The 21723-nt window shown below is 32.8% G+C and overlaps 1 protein-coding gene across 1 annotated transcript; it reads left to right on the top strand.

Moving 5' to 3' along the window:
• The first annotated feature begins 10895 nt into the window (after positions 1-10895).
• On the top strand, positions 10896-21340 carry LOC134690396 (perlucin-like protein). The gene is made up of 5 exons (XM_063550369.1): positions 10896-11139; positions 17987-18060; positions 18467-18548; positions 19566-19781; positions 20680-21340. The coding sequence occupies exons 1-5, from the start codon at positions 10908-10910 to the stop codon at positions 20685-20687; spliced, it is 612 nt and encodes a 203-aa protein (XP_063406439.1). The 5' UTR covers positions 10896-10907; the 3' UTR covers positions 20688-21340.
• Positions 21341-21723: the final 383 nt, after the last annotated feature.

The raw sequence follows: 21723 nt of genomic DNA, 5'->3' as shown, positions 1-21723 counted from the left end.
TGTGTCGCTCACCTTGGTCTATGTGCATATTAAACAAAGGACACAAATGGATTCATGACAAAATTGTATTTTGGTGATGGTGATGTGTTTGAAGTTCTTACTTTACTGAATGTTCTTGCTTCTTACAATTATATCTATAATGAACCTTGCCCATTAGTAACAGAGAAAAATATTTGGTAAAAATTTACATAAATTTACCGAATTAATGAAAATTGTTAAAAATTGACTATAAAGGGCAATAACTCCTTAAGGGGTCAATTGACCATTTAGGTCATGTTGACTTATTTGTAGATCTTACTTTGCTGAACATTATTGCTGTTTACAGTTTATCTCTATCTATAATAGTATTCAAGATAATAACCAAAAACGGCAAAATTTCTTTAAAAATTACCAATTGGAGGGCAGCAAGCCAACAACCGATTGTCCAATTCATCTAAAAATTTCAGGGCAGATAGATTTTGACCTGATAAACATTTCTTTCCCATGTCAAATTTCCTCAAAATGCTTTGGTTTTTGAGTTATAAGCCAAAAACTGCATTTTACCCCTATGTTCTATTTTTAGCCGTGGCGGCCATCTTGGTTGGTTGACCGGGTCACGCCACACATTTTTTAAACTAGATACCCCAATGATGATTGTGGCCAAGTTTGGTTTGATTTGGCCCAGCAGTTTCAGAGGAGAAGATTTTTGTAAAAGCTAACGCCGGACGACGGACGACGGACGCCGGACGCCGGACGCCGGACGCCGGACGCCGGACGCCAAGTGATGAGAAAAGCTCACTTGGCCCTTTGGGCCAGGTGAGCTAAAAAGAAGCGGTGATAAGGGCTCCCCTTGTTTCACGCCAGAAATATTTTCAAACACTTCCGAAAATTCTCCATCAGTTTTCACACGGAGGCGTACAGTTGCATATATCGACTTTATCATAGTAATTGTTTTGCTACTTATTCCACAGTTAAAAAGCTTATACCATAATATTCGTCTGTCTACATTGTCAAACGCTTTACAGAAATCAACAAATGCACAGAATAGTTTTTCTTTATTTTGTAAAGTATGAGAAATAATTGAAGCACGAAAATTACATCAATTGTTGATTTATTCGGTCGGAATCCAAATTGGTTTGCTAATAGCTTTTCGTTCTCTTCAGCCCATGTTATAAGACGTTTATGATTGGTCTATAATTATTTTGGTTTGACAGGTCCCCTTTTTTCGGCACAGAACTCCAATTTTCAGGGTAATAACCATTATCGAACAGAAAGTTAAAAAGCTTCAGTAGAATAGGCACAAAAAGTTCGGAATCGGACATGAACATTTCTCCTATGATTTTATCGAATCCTGGACTTTTACCCATGCGAAGGTTTTTAAGTGCGTCTTTAATTTCGCAATCTGTGATAGCGCAGTCAAGTTATTCAATAGTAAAATTTTTCACATATGGATCGTGAATTAATTTTCTAATATCTGACGATACTTCTTTTTGATCACCACCCAAAACGGCTTTAAAGTGCTGGTACATACTGTCCACATCAACTTTACACGATGATTTAGTTTTTCGTCTAATTTTTGACCAAAATGCTTTTGGTTCCGTTTTTGCCAGTTTGCACAATTCAATACCTTTCGATTTTTTATATTGAAATTTAGCAGAACGTTTAGTCTTGTTATATTTTGTTCGTGCCTGTATATATAATTGTTTGTTTGTTTCATTTCCATTACGTAAAAAAGTATTACGAACTGAATTAAAGTGAGCTTTCTCAAATTTACATCTCTGGTTGAACCACTCATTATGTTTTACTGTCTGATTAAATTCCTTTTCATGGGTCAATCTTGAACTACCGAACACCTCAAACGCACAATTATAAATAATATCCGTTAAAGAACTTACCGCCGAGTTTGCATCACCAACTTGTTGTAGATTTCCGTCATAACGTTCTTGTGCAAGTTCAATTTAGTTTTATATTCTTCCACTTTCTCTTTTTCCCATTTTATAAAGCTCTATACTTTTGGCAAATTTTCTTCTGTAACAGTTTTGATACCAACTTCAAACACAAGGGGTGAGTGGTCTGAAAATTCATTAATATTAAGAATGTCAAATTTTGAAATTTTATCATAATCATTTGGTGAAGCTAACATATAGTCAATTAAACTGCGACCATTATGTGAACAAAATGTAAATCTTCCATCTCGATCATTTCCAAGTCTTCCATTGTAAATTGTTAGACCGGTGTTATAGCACAGTTGTATAAGCAATTTACCAAATCGGTTAGCAATAGTATCCAACGAACAACGAGTTGGGATATTGGGAACTTCATCATGCCACATAACATCAGTGTACCTATCTAGATTATCAGAAGGTAAATTATAATTAATTAAACCAGTGCGACTATTAAAATCGCCGCATACAAACACACTACCTTTGTTACAATATTATAAAAAAAAAATACTCTCAATACAATTAAAAAAGTCACAATCATTTATTGAATAAAATGGCGATCTTTCATGTGGAATATAAACAAAACATATATACATGTCATCTTGCATATGAAAAAAATCTTTTTTTAGTTTCACTAAAACAATACCATACGTTTATATTTTTGCTACAGTAATACCGTTATAAATAGAAGGTTTCTTATGTGGAAGGGTAAACCATGATCTTATTGTTTTTACCACTACACAGCACTTATGTGACGAGACTTAAGATTAAATAATAACATGTGTTTATCCACGGAGGCTTCCATTGTGTTGTGTGATTGTAGCAGAACAAGACTATAGAGAGATTCCGAGTATCCAAATGTTTACATTATGAATACACAAGACTCCGCCTACAGGAATGTAAAATGTACAACTATGCCACACCCACTATGTACGTTAAGAAAAATTAATACTGAGAGGAGAACTCACGATTAATACAAATAGTGTTACATAAAATTTTGTCTGGCGCAGTACAAAACTAAATAAAGAGAAAAGGCACATTTAAAATAAAAATATAAACAAACTAACAAAAAAAGTAACTAAAGGTGAAAAAAAACTAAAAAAAGTGGCATCATTTTTATTACAATGTTCCAATAAATAAGCGATAATTATTCGATTTCCAAAACGATCTCTATACTATACGCGTAATGTTTATGATCTTTTCTGTACGAGTTGGACGAAAGGTGGATCTTTCAAGAACAGATCGACGAGAGGGTTAAAGTTCTTGAAAACCAGGCCGAGTTTGCCAATGGTGAGATTCACGATATCCATAACTCTAAAATACCCAACTTGGAGTCACTAATTGCCGAGGAGGCTAATGAGCGTCTGAAATTGGAGGTGTTGGGAAGAAAACGGAATTTGGTTATCCGTGGGATTGAGGGGAAAGTCGGTGAATCCCCTAAGGTCACTGAAAACATCGTCCGAAGATGGTTGCATAATGATAACAAAAAGGGCTTGGGTTTACTCTACCGCAGGTGAAAAGTATGCTATTTACAGCAGTAGATAGATTACCGAATGGTCCCGAAAAAAACCGTAATATAATCCTTAGGTTATCAAACTTAATAGATAGGGATGATATCCTTAATGCTGCCACAAAACTGCCTAGGGGGTGCGGATATAGTGTGGCACCGGACCTCCCACCCTCACTTGCAGCTCGTCGCAGTGAACCCCTGACAGAGAGAAGCAAGATGTCCAATGAGGAAAAAAGAAAATTCAGACTTGTATGTGTCTACGATGTTGTGGGTGTTTTCAAAAGTTTTCCTGATATCAATACATAATTAAAAATGTTAAGACAGCTGACTTCTCAAATGATGGTTCACTTATATTTGATTAAACTAATATTCAATGAGTCAAGTAAACAAAAAGGCAAACGAGATAATGTACAGTCTGTTTCAACCCTCATTCAATTTTTTACCACTTTAATAAAATGGGAATTATATTAGTCTTTAGTTTTCTAGGTTGTGTCCTGTGTACTATTATTTGTCTGTTTGTCTTTTTCTTTGTTAGCCATATGCATGGTGTTGTCAGTTTATTTTCGATCCATGAAATTGACTGTCACTTTGGTATTGTTCGCCCCTCTTTTATTAAAAGATTCACATGACGAAATATAACAAGGGTTTATATTGCTGTAGACATTAAATCTTTTTTTTTAATATCAATATTAACTTATCATTGGGGTAATAATGACTCAAAAACTGTCTTTGACCTAGACTGGAAGAGTCTAATTTGAATTCTACTTTTATGTTACGAGTAGATGAACATGTCTCAGACTGATCTTGATACAATGAATAACTTGTTGAAATAGAAAGCATGAGCCCGGATGTCTTTTTATATAATTAAACCTTACAGAGACCTAATTTATACTAAAACAGACTATGCAATATTCTGAACAAATGATATCGGATATGTTCCTTACGTCGTAACTACAGTCCCCTTCCCTTTCATGAATTTGACCTACCGAATTAGACTATTTACCGGATTTGTAATCACATAAGCAACACGACGGGTGCCGCATGTGGAGCAAGATCTGCTTACCCTTCCGGAGCACCTGAGATCACCCTTAGTTTTTGGTGGGGTTCGTGTTGTTTATTCTTTAGTTTTTCTATGTTGTGTCATGTGTACTATTGTTTTTCTGTTTGTCTTTTTCATTTTTAGCCATGACGTTGTCAGTTTGTTTTAGATTTATGAGTTTGACTGTCCCTTTGGTTTCTTTCGTCCCTCTTTTATTACCACTGGGTCGATGTCTCTGCTGGTAGACATTTTGTCCCCGAGAACATCATCCGCCCAGTAGCAAAACTACAATTGCATGAACTTACGAAAAACTAACAGGAAACTGGCTCGGACGTCGCCCAGTATAAAAAGGTCCGAAACAGACGTCACCATTGACACGGTGTCGTCTGATACGGCAGGTGTCCCCCCTCATCACCAGACATGACAAATATCACAAACACGACTCATTCAGATCATCGTCCTAGTGACAACAGCAATATTACACATATACAGCCATGTTCAGTTCTCCTTAAAGACATTTTGGTTTTTGATGACAAAGCACAACACTGTCGCATTTCAAAATGTGAGTCCAAAGGCTGCAAAACTTGTGCTATTTTAATTACAGATGGTGAATTCACTAGCAATTTGACCAAGAAGTCATACTTTACCAGAAGTTACGATGATCTGAATTGTAAATCGATAAATGTCGTCTACGGATTAGAGTGCAACCTTTGCGGATTCGTATACGTCGGTGAAACGTAAGGAAGGCTAAACAAACGGATGTGCGGTTATAGATCAGACATTAACCTCAATGCTAACGACATTCTATACCAGCATTTCAATCAGCCCGATCATTCCATCGTTTCTATGACAGTTCGCATTATCGAAAAGATATACCATAGCTCTTACAATCCTAATCTTTCAACGACTCTCCGTAGACAAAAAGAAAACTACTGAATTAGACAATTGGGAACCGTATGGCTGCAATGACAAAATTGATGGTAAAGGTATTCTATCTAGTCCTTCGTGTAACTCGGTGAAAGTGATGAATATTTTCAACTCGACTCCTCGACGTAGACGCAGTCATGGTCATCGTCATTATACATCACCCTCTCTGCATGATGTCTCTTTTAATGACTTGCTGCCATTCATACAAAAACCGTTAGGTATTCATCACATTCGCACGAAACGTTATTCATTACCCCTTTCTAAACGTCATTCTCTGTTCAATTTATGTTTGGAATTTACTGTTACAAACCCTCATTCAAACCAATACAAACTTCAAGCTATAATTTCGGATATTGCAAGTCACAGACTTTTCAAGCCAATTCGCATTGGAATAGATGAAAAAGAGAAAAGATCTTTTATAAATCTTTCCTTTGCCAATAAAGGTCTCGATGGCGTCAACCTAGGCAATATTCTTCATCATGAACTAGTTCAATCGAAAATACCTCCTTATTTCAAAGACCAGTCTGTACCAATGATTTCTTATACCTATACCAAACCTATTGCAACTTAAATTTTCAATTACAAACGCGTTTTGCAGGATCTCGATATTGACGACTTCAAGTCTAAACCTCCTGATTGCACTTGTGCTAGTTCCCAATTCACATATAATCCTGCTGGCCACGTTATTACCGGTGACCTTAACATTGTTATTAACACTTCTCTACGAAATGTGTTATCGAAAGGTCCGAAATATCGTGAGGCTAAATCCATCAATTGGAAAGACAATTTTAAAATTTGGATGGATTCAGTCGAGGATTATGCCAAGCAATGGGCTAAGCGCGGGAACGAGGACGTAGACACTCTATCCGAATGGATTAAGGCAGTGAGGTCGTTAATACAAATCAGAATTAAGAAACTGAATGGGTCCATCAATGCCCATGATACGTCAATCTTTAAAGACCCAAATGTTGCTAAACACCTATCCGACCTCCATGATAAATATGTTGTTGTTCCTGCAGACAAAGCCTCAAATAACATCGTTTTTGTCTGTAAAAGTCATTAGATTAATTGCTTGATAAATGAATTAGGTATAGACAATACACTTGGAAACTCAACTTATACCTTAACGACACTTACCAAGGAGGAAATCCTGGATAATCATAGGTATGTTCTTTGTTCCTTTGGTATTTCAACCAAAGATGAAGAACTGGATCTTCCATCACTGTATTGGATACCTAAACTACATAAGTGTCCTTACAAACAACGGTATATTGCTAGGTCTTCCAAGTGCTCCACGAAACCCCTTTCTAAATTATTAACATCTATTTTATCAGCAGTCAAAGACGGGCTTCAAAGTTATTGTGAAACTGCCTATTCTAGAGGTGGCATGAATCAGATGTGGATACTTAAAAATTCCAAAGATCTTTTAGAGTACATACAATCTAACTCTTTTTCATCTTGTAACAGTATAAAAACATTTGACTTTTCTACTCTTACACAACTATTCCACATTCTAAACTAAAAGACAAATTAAAAGAGTTGGTATTACTTTGCTTCATAAAACAGAAAGACCAACGTAGATACAAGTATCTTGTCTTAGGGAGGGATAAATCCTACTTTGTAAAGAATCACTCTGATTCAAACAAAAAATTCCCTGAAACCGATATTATCAAGATGCTTGATTTCTTGATTGACAACATATTTAATTTGTTACGTTCGGAGGACGTGTTTTTCAACAAACTGTCGGCATCCCAATGGGAACAAACTGTGCCCCTCTACTTGCTGACTTGTTTCTTTATTATTATGAGGCAGACTTCATGCAGAAACTTCTTAGAAAGAAAGATAAGAAGTTAGCAATATCCTTTAACTCTACTTTCCGCTATATAGATGACGTTCTTTCACTAAACAATTCAAAATTTGGTGACTATGTGGAACGCATCTATTCCATCGAATTGGAGATGAAGGATACTACAGATACAGTTAAGTCGGCTTCATATCTTGACTTACATCTAGAAATTGACAATGAGGGTCGGTTGAAGACAAAACTTTACGACAAAAGAGATGATTTCAGCTTTCCAATTGTGAACTTTCCATTTCTAAGTAGCAACATTCCAGCAGCACCTGCATACGGGGTATATATCTCCCAAATGATACGATATTCCCGTGCTTGCATTTCCTATCATGATTTTCTTGATAGAGGGTTACTGCTCACAAGGAAGCTTTTAAACCACGAGTTCCAAATGGTGAAGTTGAAATCATCCCTTCGTAAATTTTACGGACGCCATCACGAGTTATGGAACAACCGTTTCACAAATGATATCGGATATGTTCCTTACGTCGTAACTACAATCCCCTTCCCTTTCATGAATTTGACCTACCGAATAAGACTATTTACCGGATTTGTAATCACATAAGCAATGCGACGGGTGCCGCATGTGGAGCAGGATCTGCTTACCCTTCCGGAGCACCTGAGATCACCCCTAGTTTTTGGTGGGGTTCGTGCTGTTTATTCTTTAGTTTTCAATGTTGTGTCATGTGTACTATTGTTTTTCTGTTTGTCTTTTTCACTTTTAGCCATGGCGTTGTCAGTTTGTTTTAGATTTATGAGTTTGACTGTCCCTTTGGTATCTTTCGTCCACCTTTTGAATACGATTGATTTCATGAAAACAAATATATACTTTTTTTTTAAGTGATTCATTTTGTCAATTATTTGATGATTATACCTCTTGGCATAACTCATACTTTCAAAAACAACATTTTTAAAGAAATATATGAATTTAAAGTTAATAAATGAAATTTTGTTTCAAACGAGACATGTCAGATGTGTTTAAATGGATACCAAAGGGACAGTCAGACACGTAGCTAGAAAACAAACTGACAACGCCATGGCTTAAGATACAACATAGAAAACTAAAAACTAAGCAACACGAATCCCACCAAAAACTGGGGGGTCTCAGGTGCTCCGGAAGGGTAAGCAGATACTGCTCTACATGTGGCACCCGTCGTGTTGCTTATGTTATTTCAAATTTGGTAAATTGTATAATTCGATAGGTCACATCCGTGAAAAGGGAAGGGTATTGTAGTTACGACATAAGGAACATATCCGATATCATCTGTGAAACGGTTATTCAATAACGGGCAACCAACTCGTGATTGCGTCAGTAAAATTTACGAAGGAATGATTTCAAATTCACCATTTGGAACTCTTGGTTTAATAGCTTCAGTGTGAGCGGTAATCCTCTATCAAGGAAATCATGATAGGAATTACAAGCCCGGGAATATCGTATCAATTGGGAGATATATACTCAGTATGTAGGCGCTTCTGGAATGTTGCTACATAGAAATGGAAAGTTCACGATTGAGAAGCTGAAATCATCTCTTTGTTTTGTTTTTAACCGACTCTCATTGTCAATTTCTAAATCTAAGTCAAGATACTAGTATAAGACAGACTTAACTGTATCTGTATTATTCTAGATCTCTAGTTCGATGGGATAGATTCGTTCAACATAGTCACCAAATTTTGTATTATTTAGTAAGAGAACATCATCTATAAAGCAGAACGTAAAGTGAAAGGACATTGCTAACTTTATATCTTTCATCCTAAGAAGTTCATGTATGAAGTCAGCCTCATTAAAATAAAGAAATAAAGAAGAGGGCATAATTGGTTCCTATTGGAATGCCGACAGTCTGTTGAAAAAATACGTCCTCCAAACGTAACAGATATGTTATCAATCAAGAAGTCAAGCATCTTGATAATGTCCGTTTCAGAAAAGTTTTGATTCGATGATTTTTTGTGATTTAACGCCACTTATAAGCTTTGCTTATGGGCTACTTCGTGGCGGCCAGTTTTTATTGGTGGAGGAATCCGGAATGCCCCGAGAAAACCACCGACCTTCGATAAAAAGCTGACTATCCTAGTCAATTAGGATTGGAGTCGACTTTGAGAAATACATTTTGTTTGGATTTTGATTGGTTTATTAGATATAGTGTATTGGTCATCATTCACCAACAACGATTTATAATTATGCCTAATAATGTGTTTTTATTTAAATTACTCTCAAACTCTTTAACATGTTTTTTCATTAATTTTTCCCATAGTGGCCTTTTGTGTGCTGCAATAGATGAAACATTGTGTGCTCCTGTTTTGATAGCAGAAACAATTATAGAGCAAAATTATGACGGTTTTACAAAACTGTTTTGATAAGACATCAATATATCAATTGTCTATTCAAACAGATATGGTTATATGTGTAGATCAGTCCGTTTTCTTTCAAGTGGCGTCAAAAATTGTCGTGTGGTAGATGTGTAACAACTGTTAAACTTCTTCACAAATTGTTTAGGTATTGGTAAATATTCACATTAGTCTCAAATCTCGCGTAAGTTTTATGCTTTATTATTATATGTGCATTACCTGTTTAAAATCACGTCACTTTTTTTGGAGCCAAAACTTATCTTATTGTCTTTTCCTCGCCAAAAGTACAACACAAAACGTTATAAGGTGTGGTACTTGTTCGGGGATTTAAATATTTCCTCACTTAGTTAAGATATTGGAAACTAAAACATGTTTAAGATACTATAACGAAAACATACCGTTTATTTATTATTTAACACGACGAACACTTCTCAGAAAATTAAAATATTTAACGTATCCTTTCTAAGCCTGTTTCAATCACAGAGGTTGATAAAAAAAAATAATGACAAAAGACGACGCACTGGCGAAAAAATGTATCAAGACTGTTGACCTCCATGTGTGATTTGAATGATCGTACTTTATACATACAATGAAGCTGATATCGTGATAAATGTTGTCAACACTTGTTAAGCTATTGAGTTTGGCCTTGGTACAGAAATACAGTTTATGTAACCAAACTAGACCTTAGTCACTCACACACTGTTGTTGCCTAAGGTAAGTTAGTTAGCAAATATTATGCATCTTTCTTTGATAATACAGCAGAAAAGATAAATTGTCTTATAAAAAAATGAATAAACATATATCAATTAATCTCATATTTTGCCAAACTTTTATATTTAATAACATTAGAAATAAAATATGAACCTTCTTCGTTATCATTTTCGTTTATATGAATATGATATTGAGAGCTGGCTTCTAGTATATACATTTACATGATTATATGATATGCAATCCATTGTGTATTTATTTTGTTTTTATAATTATAAATTTTGTCCCTTTATTTTTGTATTTCCTTTAGTCATTACTGATCGGTTACAGCAAGTTTAGTACGTGAACGTGTAGAAAAACTTGATTTTTACAGTATAAGGAAAACAAATGTGTTCAAAGACATTTGTGTTATTTTCGTTTTAGTAAAGTTGTTATTAGTATCCACTCTGTGAATAATTTCTCTGTGTGTAGAAGTGTTTTTTTGTATTATTTTTATTTATTAAACTTGATTTTATATAAAGAACATGTTTGAATCTCATTCTTTGATAGATATCGCATTTCCATGCTAAATCTCGTTGTTCGATTACTCTTTTAGAACAAAGAAACACAATGATGTTAGTTTTAGTGATCTTACTGAATATAATCGGATTAATATTCAAAGATGTAGGGGCGCTACCGTGTCTCACAGATGAATTAAAAACAAAGTTCGACGCTGTTAGGAAGGCATTGGGTGTTCTACAGACTTCTATAGACGACAAAATAGAAAGTTTACAGAGTGATGTAAAAAATAAAGTGAAGAAAATAGACGACGACATGGACACTTTAGTTTCAGATTTTCAGAGTGAGTGCTCATAATTTTATATAATGTACCTTAAAATCCAAAACTATTACCCTTTCGATTGATAAATACCATTGCTAATATAATGTAGTGACTTTTTGTTTTGTCATCAACTTTACATCATTATAACCGGTGTGCAAGTGTGGAAATAGCAATACATATGACCATTTGAATGTTGTTTTTATTAAGATATTGACTTTGCGCTGGATCCAGAGTTTACAGGTTGAAAGAAACTTTTTTTCTACAAAAAAGTGAGAAAAAAGTATCGTTAAGTCAATTACCGACAAACTAATAACAATTCAACTGCAACAACAACTTAACCGATTTTTAACAAAAGCCAAACTGATGTTACACATACAATTTCAATGTATATTAACATTAAAAACATTTGTAAAATGAAACAAGTGAATGACTTAGATATGCATGCATTCAAATAACCTTCGTTTCGAATTAAGATTATATTGTATACATTAGTATTTTAAAAATATCGATATAACAGTTTTAGAGAGAATAAATCTTGTAATTTTTGTTTTATAGATATACGAAGATGCGATATGAGTGCCAATGAAACAACTCTCAATCCATGTCACAATTAGTAAAAGTAAACCATTGAACGTTAACATGACTATATGTAAAATTCGAAGCTTAACTCTAATGTCAACTCTAGCTTACGATCAAACTTTAACTTAAAGTGGAAGATAAAGTAAACTTCTTACTTGAACGCTAATTAAAACATCAGACGTACTCTACGTCTGTTTCGCATCACCTGTTGGTCAAATAATAGACAAACGCCATTTTTTTTTTTTAAATATTTGCAATTCGTCACAATATTTTACAAACATCTAAGGACAAAATGAGAGTGGTTATACCCTTTGCTATCTTTAAATCTGAAAATAGAACATGTCATTTATTTAAAAGTACACTTAATTAAGGTTTACAATTCTTGCATGTTTCAGTGATGAATGAGGTAATGCTAAATATATCCTCGTAAATTTTTTTAATGGCAACATTACTTGGTCCAAGGACACAGTTATCGTCCTTTGGTTTTCGTTGTCTACGATTATAGTCCCTAGTGTAAACAGTGAATAACTTGCATGTTTTATTTGATATACTTTCCCATTTTATTTCTTGATATTAAATGCATGAAATATTAAGTTGGGGGATGTAATTACATGTCAAAAAAATTTGGGTGCTGAATCTTTTTGTTAAGTAGTGAATTGGTCCTGTTCTAAAAGGTCAAATTTTATCACGTCTGAAGCTGTCAAACTGAATTTTACACCCCTTAACACAGAATTGTCAATATTTTGAGTTAGAGCTGGTAGAAGATTCTATAATTTTGATATTATTTGTGTCACTGGTAGTACACTACACTGTAAAAAGCTTTTTGAGAAAGAGCAGGTGCGATTTTTTTAATTTGAATTTGTTTAAAAGAAATGCACTACGAAATAACTGTGTTCTCGGGCCTAAGAGATTGATTCCTGAAATCTAGATTCTCTACTTTGGCAACTTTCCTGAATGATTTGCTGGTTTCAATTTGTTAAACTCGATCAAAGTAAAGGATTTACATCTTTGGTTTACAGAAATTCTGTAAAAATGTACAATTTTGGCATTCTTCAGCTATTATAAGCATTTTAAAGCATTTTAATTTTATGCCTAAGAGGCATGCTGAATTTAAATCTGACAGCTTTTTTGTTCCTGATATTTGTGTTTCTATGCTTAAATCAAATTTAATTAACCATTTGTGAACTCTGAATAAAGAGAAAAGTAGATTATCACAGAAAAAAAGTGCAGCATATTTTATAAGTTTTTGGAGAAGACGTTACTAAGTTTGAAAACTTGTGTCTAATCCATTTGTCTCTTTTTCGAACAATAAAATATGTTTAAACTAGCATATTTTATATTCATGGCCCTGGTTAAACGGCCTAATTGATGTATGTAAAATGTGAAGCGCTTTATACATCAAATCTGTAGTCCATTACAAATATTTCACTAAATCTGTAAAAGAAGCACTTTACTATATTCGGTACACCTAACTCCTTTATAGGCTACCATATTTTTTTCCCTGTATAATAGTAAGTGGTCCAAATTTATGCCTATTGAGACTAAAACTAAATGCAAGTTTTCCATTGAAAAGTGAAAAAAACAGCCATCAGACCATATTGTCTTTTAAAAAATTTAAATGCAAGAGTCTTTTTGCAATTAGACTTCTTGTATCAAAACACCTTAGCATAGAAATCAGCAACAAGTAACACATTTTCACTTCTGATAGCTTCTGTGTGCATTTTTATATGTCAATATGAACTACCGCCTAAATTGACTCTAAATAGTTCTCAGAACTACATGGCCCAAGACCATGTTATACCCACGTGGTATACTTTTTGTAACTTTTCTATACATTTAAAGTATATTTAATGTATATGAAAGAAAAATTTAGGCTTAAAAAACTTCAAATTGGCTGAGAAAAATGCATATTTATATAAGGCGTCCCTAAATTGGCAAATCTCTATTTTCAGGCATAGGCTCATATGAATTCGACTTTGGAATAATTACAATACATCTGGTAAATAAAATGAGTGTGCATATGCTTTTAGTACTAAGTCTTAATATTTAATATTCAAGAGCATTTAAAAAGAAAATTTTAGCAAAATTAAAAATTTTTAGGCCAAAATGTTGACAATTGAAGATGTTTAATTTATACGTCAAAAATAAACATCCAAATGTCAATACTAAAATTACCCCAAATTCTCTTATATATGACATATGGTCATGAAACTATGCAAACTATCTCATTATTGCCTAAGCTTAGGTTATGCAAAGTTTAATAAAGATTGGTCAAGTCTTTCTGTCCTATTAGGTCCAAGGACACAGTTATCGTCCTTTGGTTTTCGTTGTCTAAGAATATAGTCCCTAATGTAAACAGTGAATAACTTGCATGTTTTATTTGATATACTTTCCCAATTTATTTCTTGATATTAAATGCATGAAATATTAAGTTGGGGGATGTAATTACATGTCAAAAAAAATTGGGTGCTTAATCTTTTTGTTAAGTAGCGAATTGGTCCAGTTCAAAAAGGTGAAATTTTATCACGTCTGAAGCTGTCAAACTGAATTTTACAACAACATAACACAGAATTATCAATATTTTGAGTTAGAGCTGGTACAAGATTCTATAATTTTGATATTATTTGTTTCACTGGTAGTACACAACACTGTTAAAAGCTTTTTGAGAAAGAGCAGGTGCGATTTTTTTAATTTGAATTTGTTTAAAAGAAATGCACTACGAAATAACTGTGTTCTCGGGCCTAAGAGATTGATTCCTGAAATCTAGATTCTGTACTTTGGCAACTTTCCTGAATGATTTGCTGGTTTCAATTTGTGAAACTCGATCAAAGTAAAGGATTTACATCTTTGGTTTACAGAAATTCTGTTAAGATGTACAATTTTGGCATTCTTCAGCTATTATAAGCATTTTAAAGCATTTTACATTTTATGCCTAAGAGGCATGCTGAATTTAAATATGACAGCTTTTTTGTTCCTGATATTTGTGTTTCTATGCTTAAATCAAATTTAATTAACCATTTGTGAACTCTGAATAAAGAGAAAAGTAGATTATCACAGAAAAAAAAGTGCAGCATATTTTATATTCATGGACCTGGTTAAACGGCCTAATTGATGTATGTAAAATGTGAATTGCTTTATACATCAAATCTGTAGTCCATTACAAATATTTCACTAAATCTGTAAAAGAAGCACTTTACTATATTCAGTACACCTAACTCCTTTATAGGCTACCATTTTTTTTTCCCTGTATGATAGTAAGTGGTCCAAATTTATGCCTATTGAGACTAAAACTAAATGCAAGTTTTCCATTGAAAAGTGAAAAAAAAAACAGCCATCAGACCATATTGTCTTTTAAAAAAATTAAATGCAAGAGTCCTTTTGCAATTAGACTTCTTGTATCAAAACACCTTAGCATAGAAATCAGCAACAAGTAACACATTTTCACTTCTGATAGCTTCTGTGTGCATTTTTATATGTCAATATGAACTACCGCCTAAATTGACTCTAAATAGTTCTCAGAACTACATGGCCCAAGACCATGTTATACCCACGTGGTATACTTTTTGTAACTTTTCTATACATTTAAAGTATATTTAATGTATATGAAAGAAAAATTTAGGCTTAAAAAACTTCAATAACTTCAAATTGGCTGAGAAAAATGTATATTTATATAAGGCGTCCCTAAATTGGAAAATCTCTATTTTCAGGCATAGGCTCATATAAATTCGACTTTGGAATAATTACAATACATCTGGTAAATAAAATGAGTGTGCAGATGCTTTTAGTACTTAATATTTAATATTCAAGAGCATTTAAAAAGAAAATTTTAGCAAAATTAAAATTTTTTATGCCAAAATCTTGACAATTGAAGATATTTAATTTATACGTCAAAAATAAACATCCAAATGTCAATACTAAAATGACCCCAAATTCTCTTATATATGACATATGGTCATGAAACTATGCAAACTATCTCATTATTGCCTAAGCTTAGGTTATGCAAAGTTTAATAAAGATTGGTCAAGTCTTTCTGTCCTATTAGGTCCAAGTACACAGTTATCGTCCTTTGGTTTTCGTTGTCTACGAATATAGTCCCTAGTATAAACAGTGAATAACTTGCATGTTTTATTTGATATACTTTCCCAATTTATTTCTTGATATTAAATGCATGAAATATTAAGTTGGGGGATGTAATTACATGTCCAAAAAAATTGGGTGCTGAATCTTTTTGTTAAGTAGCGAATTGGTCCAGTTCTAAAAGGTCAATTTTTATCACGTCTGAAGCTGTCAAACTGAATTTTACACCCACATAACACAGAATTGTCAATATTTTGAGTTAGAGCTGGTAGAATATTCTATAATTTTGATATTATTTGTGTCACTGGTAGTACACTACACTGTAAAAAGCTTTTTGAGAAAGAGCAGGTGCGATTTTTTTAATTTGAATTTATTGTCTAAAAGAAATGCACTACGAAATAACTGTGTTCTCGGGCCTAAGAGATTGATTCCTGTAATCTAGATTCTGTAATTTGGCAACTTTCCTGAGTGATTTGCTGGTTTCAATTTGTTAAACTCGATCAAAGTAAAGGATTTACATCTTTGGTTTACAGAAATTCTGTTAAAATGTACAATTTTGGCATTCTTCAGCTATAATGAGCATTTTAAAGCATTTTACATTTTATGCCTAAGAGGCATGCTGAATTTAAATATGACAGCTTTTTTGTTCCTGATATTTGTGTTTCTATGCTTAAATCAAATTTAATTAACCATTTGTGAACTCTGAATAAAGAGAAAAGTAGATTATCACAGAAAAAAGTGCAGCATGTTTTATATTCATGGCCCTGGTTAAACGGCCTAATTGATGTATGTAAAATGTGAAGCGCTTTATACATCAAATCTGTAGTCCATTACAAATATTTCACTAAATCTGTAAAAGAAGCACTTTACTATATTCAGTACACCTAACTCCTTTATAGGCTACCATATTTTTCCCCCTGTATGATAGTAAGTGGTCAAAATTTATGCCTATTGAGACTAAAACTAAATGCAAGTTTTCCATTGAAAAGTGAAAAAAACAGCCATCAGACCATATTGTCTTTTAAAAAATTTAAATGCAAGAGTCCTTTTGCAATTAGATTTCTTGTATCATAACACCTTAGCATAGAAATCAGCAACAAGTAACACATTTTCACTTCTGATAGCTTCTGTGTGCATTTTTATACGTCAATATGAACTACCGCCTAAATTGACTCTAAATAATTCTCAGAACTACATGGCCCAAGACCACGTTATACCCACGTGGTATACTTTTTGTAACTTTTCTATACATTTAAAGTATATTTAATGTATATGAAAGAAAAATTATGCTTAAAAAACTTCAAAAACTTCAAATTGGCTGAGAAAAATGCATATTTATATAAGGCGTCACTAAATTGGAAAATCTCTATTTTCACACATAGGCTCATATAAATTCGACTTTGGAATAATTACAATACATCTGATAAATAAAATGAGTTTGCAGATGCTTTTAGTACTTAATATTCAATATTCAAGAGCATTTAAAAAGAAAATTTTAGCAAAATTAAAAATTTTTAGGCCAAAATCTTGACAATTGAAAATATTTAATTTATACGTCAAAAATAAACATCCAAATGTCAATACTAAAATGACCCCAATTTCTCTTATATATGACATATGGTCATGAAACTTGGCAAACTATCTCATTATTGCCTAAGCTTAAATTATGCAAAGTTTTATAAAGATTGGTCAAGTCTTTCTGTCCTATTAGGTCCAAGGACACAGTTATCGTCCTTTGGTTTTCGTTGTCTACGAATATAGTCCCTAGTGTAAACAGTGAATAACTTGCATGTTTTATTTGATATACTTTCCCAATTTATTTCTTGATATTAAATGCATGAAATATTAAGTTGGGGGATGTAATTACATATCAAAAAAATTTGGGTGCTGAATCTTTATGTTAAGTAGTGAATTGGTCCTGTTCTAAAAGGTCAAATTTTATCACGTCTGAAGCTGTTTAACTGAATTTTACACCCCCTTAACACAGAATTGTCAATATTTTGAGTTAGTGCTGGTAAAAGTTTCTATAATTTTGATATTATTTGTCTCACTGGTAGTACACTACACTATAAAAAGCTGTTTGAGAAAGAGCAGGTGCGATTTTTTTAATTTGAATTTATTGTCTTAAAGAAATGCACTACGAAATAACTGTGTTCTCGGGCCACTTTATATGTAATAGCCAAGCTGAAAAGCTGTGTTTTTGTATTTACAGAAAGACAATGGAAAAAATACAATGGGCATTGCTACTACTACGGAAACGACAAACGTACTTGGTTTTTAGCGGAGGTATAACGTTTATCAATATATCAACGTCGTTTTCTTTTAAAAATTAAAAAAAAAGAATAAATAACAGAAATATATAGAGTTTCAATTTTTAATTATATTAAAGATAAGTGCATACATGTATAAACTACATGTTTCTACCGTTTTATCTTCAAAATGAAAAATTAAGAAGGAAACTGTGTGTGTTCACTCCTGGCAGTTAAAACATCTTTGCTAATACTTATCTAACGATCCATAAACAAAGACGGATCAGACGACACAAAACGTTTTTATCTGGTTTTGATAAGATTTTTAAACCTTGTTAGGATGAAACTTGGGAGGCAAAATACTGTATTGTTTGCTAAAATTGCAAATTTAATGTATTGTTTGCTATAATCACAAATTTACTGTATTGTTTTGTTTCCTCTAGCAAAATTGTAAACAGATTGGAGGTAATTTAGCAAAAATTGAAGACGAAGCAGAAAACAAATGGATCAAGGATAATAGATCAGGTACATAACATGTACATGTAATAACAAAACTATTCTTCATAAATCAATTTTCAAATATCTGCATGTCTTTTCCAAATTGTCCGTTTATTGAAAAGGGAGTTGGTGCCAAATGATATGAACAACGTCAGCGGTTTGTTTTTCAAATTTCTTTTTGTCGTTCAGGAATTGGACTTTGATTGCAGATCTATAATAAACTCTTTTAAATATTTCTAATTTTCTAGATCGAGGGCTATTTAGAACTTGGCGTTATGTAAAAACACACGTCAATTGCTGGAGTCAGTATACAGATGCGTTTCTGTTGTGTGGTGCTTTCTCGGTGGGGTAGATATACATATCCTAAATTTTCAAAGTAACAACGTATCTAATGAAATGAAATTTGTTTGAATTCTTTCACCAGACGATTTGTTTGTTACCTCACACTTATCTAAAGTATTGTGATTCCTTTTTGAAGAACGAAAGAAACTCTCATGAAGTATCAATGAACGAGTTGTTTGAAAAAAATAATATAACCAATCAGTCTCCTTTAGATCTAGGACTTTAACACTATGTGATTTTTCCAGGTCTCAGTGGCTTCTAAAATGACTATATGTTTTGTTTATATAATGGTTTATAATCATGTTACGTTGTTTGAATGTGTATTCGTGTTTTTTTAAATGTACTTTAATCATTCTCATAATTTACTGTGTTTTATTTTGTAATTAATTTGATTGTATAGCTCAAATTGTGGGCACCATGACTGGTTGATAAAATTATCTTGTCTTATCTTATCTCCTTATATTCAGATTCCATTTTTTGTATCACTTTCAGTAGATACTGTTCGTGTTAATTTAGTAACTCTTTTTTCTTGAACTATCATGAAAGCATTGAATCGAGAAATACATTAACAAGGTAGTAAAACATTAATTTGTCATTATATTACCTTTCTATCTTATTTACGAATGATGCTACTTACAAGCACAGTAATTTGTTGTATTCAACTAGGTCAACATCAATAACTTTCTAATATATCCACTTCAGAAAAAGATCACTATTGGATTGGACTAACTGATCTAAATGAAGGAGAATGGCGTTGGAGTTCCGACCAGAAAGTAGCCACATACAAACCATGGCATAGTGGATCTGGAAACAATGGTGTAAATTATAACTGTGGGTTGATATATCACACCACTTCTTATACGTGGGTAGATGAGCCTTGTACTAGCAAGCTGCGATACGTGTGTGAAAGTCACTTCTGTTAGTATTTCTTTATACGAAAATTGATGAATTGTTTAACTTTATTATAATGTAAATAATATACAAAACAATTAATTTCCAAATTCTTTTTGTGAGACTTAAACCTTGTCTTGGGTTATGCATTATTTTCAGGATTTCATTTGGATGAATTTGACTAGTTTCCGTAAATGAATTGTTCTCGTAGACAACACTTTCAGGTGGAAAGAAATCAAGCGAAGCTCATATTGTCAAATTTATTATTTGGTGCTATATCAGCGGTGCACGATATCATGCTTGTAATGAACGTTATATCAATGACTTAATATCTTAACGCTGATGTATGAGCTATTTATCAAATATCACAGCGAACAAAAGGAATTGCGGATTTCAAAAACGGCTTTACACTTTTTAACTATTATGTTACAGATAATAATGCACAATAATGTCATATAACAGCACACAGCGAAAACTTTGCACAATCTTTATTACAAATATGTAAATAAATCACGGCTTAGTAACTCGTTGTAAAAACTAAATAGATCATTCGTGAAACTTTGTTGTAATAATAATTAAGTTTAGTCATCTCAACGGGTTTATTAGTAGTGATAACGACTCAGAAGCTAGACGGCACTTTGACTCTAACTAATTTTCGTACTTGTCTAAGCAGGTGTGAATTAAATCAGAGCTATACAGATAATGAGTCTTTGAATATAAGAAACATTTCGAAATTTCACATTTGGTATTTATAAAAACCAATTAATTGCCTTTGTTTTTTTGAATTTTCTATATTTGATCCCTTACTAGTTATTTCATTACCTGTAAAATTTAAAATTGAGAATGGAAATTACCTGTACATACTTTTTGTATGAAATTTGTTATTTCTTTTGTACGTCAAAAACAATTGTAATTATTTTTGCAGGCTACTGAAATTCGAAGAGATGTCTGACATTAGTCTCTAGTAAAGAGTAAATAATGCAATTTGTTCTTGCAACATCTAATGATATGTACGAAGGTAGCAATTATATAACTTCAAAGGAAAGAGGGGATTGGATGTTCTGGTTTTTCCGTCGCTATCAAACAAATTATTATTTTCTTTTAAAATTTAACATTATAAGGTATGTATGGGAAATCTGGATTTAGAAATGTGTTTGTCATCTGCTTAACCACAATTTTTGTTTCCTTCTATTGTTGATCAGAATTTATTTTTTTACAGAAAAAAAACCCAACCCCCTCCTCGTCCTATAAGTCATATGGTCGTTCCGTTATATGTGTTTTTCTGTAACATTTTGATTCTTTTATGAACAATATTCAAAATACATTTGAAAAGCAATAGACAAGAGACTTCTTAAATAAAGGAAAATCTTGCTTGGTCTTTTATGTAAGCTTATTCCCTCTCCCATAATTTAAACGGGTTATTGACAGATAAATAAGAATCACATATACAATAATGAATATATATGAATATCTCCCACGAAATTTGTTTTACATGAACACGTATACAAATTTCGGTTTCGATACCTAACATTACTGACGAGACATTAATTGTCGAAATCCGCATATGGTGTACAAATGTTTGCACCTCATGTTTGCGGTATACCAGTCACCGCAAGTTTATTGTTTTCTGTTTGGTATTACATTAGAAATACAAATCCATGTTACATCTCGTGATCAATTTTTTTGTCAATCATTAATGGCAGTCGGCAGTTTTTAAGAACATCAGTTGTTCGACCTGTTAGTCAAAGGCGTTTTGTTAAATTATGTTTTAAACTCTTTTTAACTTTGTTCTGTATTCTGACCCCTCTTCCAAGACATTTGTTTTACATTTACACGTATAAAAATTGCGGGTTTTATCAAAAAGTAAAATCACAAAAAAACTGAACTCAGAGGAAAATTTAATCGGAAAGTCCATAATCACATGGCAAAATCAAATGACAAAACACATCAAAAACAAATGGACAAGAAC

The sequence above is a fragment of the Mytilus trossulus genome, chromosome 11 (assembly GCF_036588685.1).
Source record: "Mytilus trossulus isolate FHL-02 chromosome 11, PNRI_Mtr1.1.1.hap1, whole genome shotgun sequence".
NCBI lineage: Eukaryota > Metazoa > Mollusca > Bivalvia > Mytilida > Mytilidae > Mytilus > Mytilus trossulus.
The sequence above is the reverse complement of the archived record's forward strand: the minus strand, read 5'-3'. Positions and strand labels throughout refer to the sequence as shown.

What these genes read in the sequence shown, in the direction of transcription:
- LOC134690396 (XM_063550369.1), top strand. Translation starts at nt 10,908, where the DNA reads ATGATGTTAGTTTTAGTGATCTTACTGAATATAATCGGATTAATATTC. An exon ending in TTTAGTTTCAGATTTTCAGA is followed by an intron (nt 11,140 to 17,986) that starts GTGAGTGCTCAT and finishes TTGTATTTACAG; the next exon opens with AAAGACAATGGAAAAAATAC. An exon ending in GTACTTGGTTTTTAGCGGAG is followed by an intron (nt 18,061 to 18,466) that starts GTATAACGTTTA and finishes TGTTTCCTCTAG; the next exon opens with CAAAATTGTAAACAGATTGG.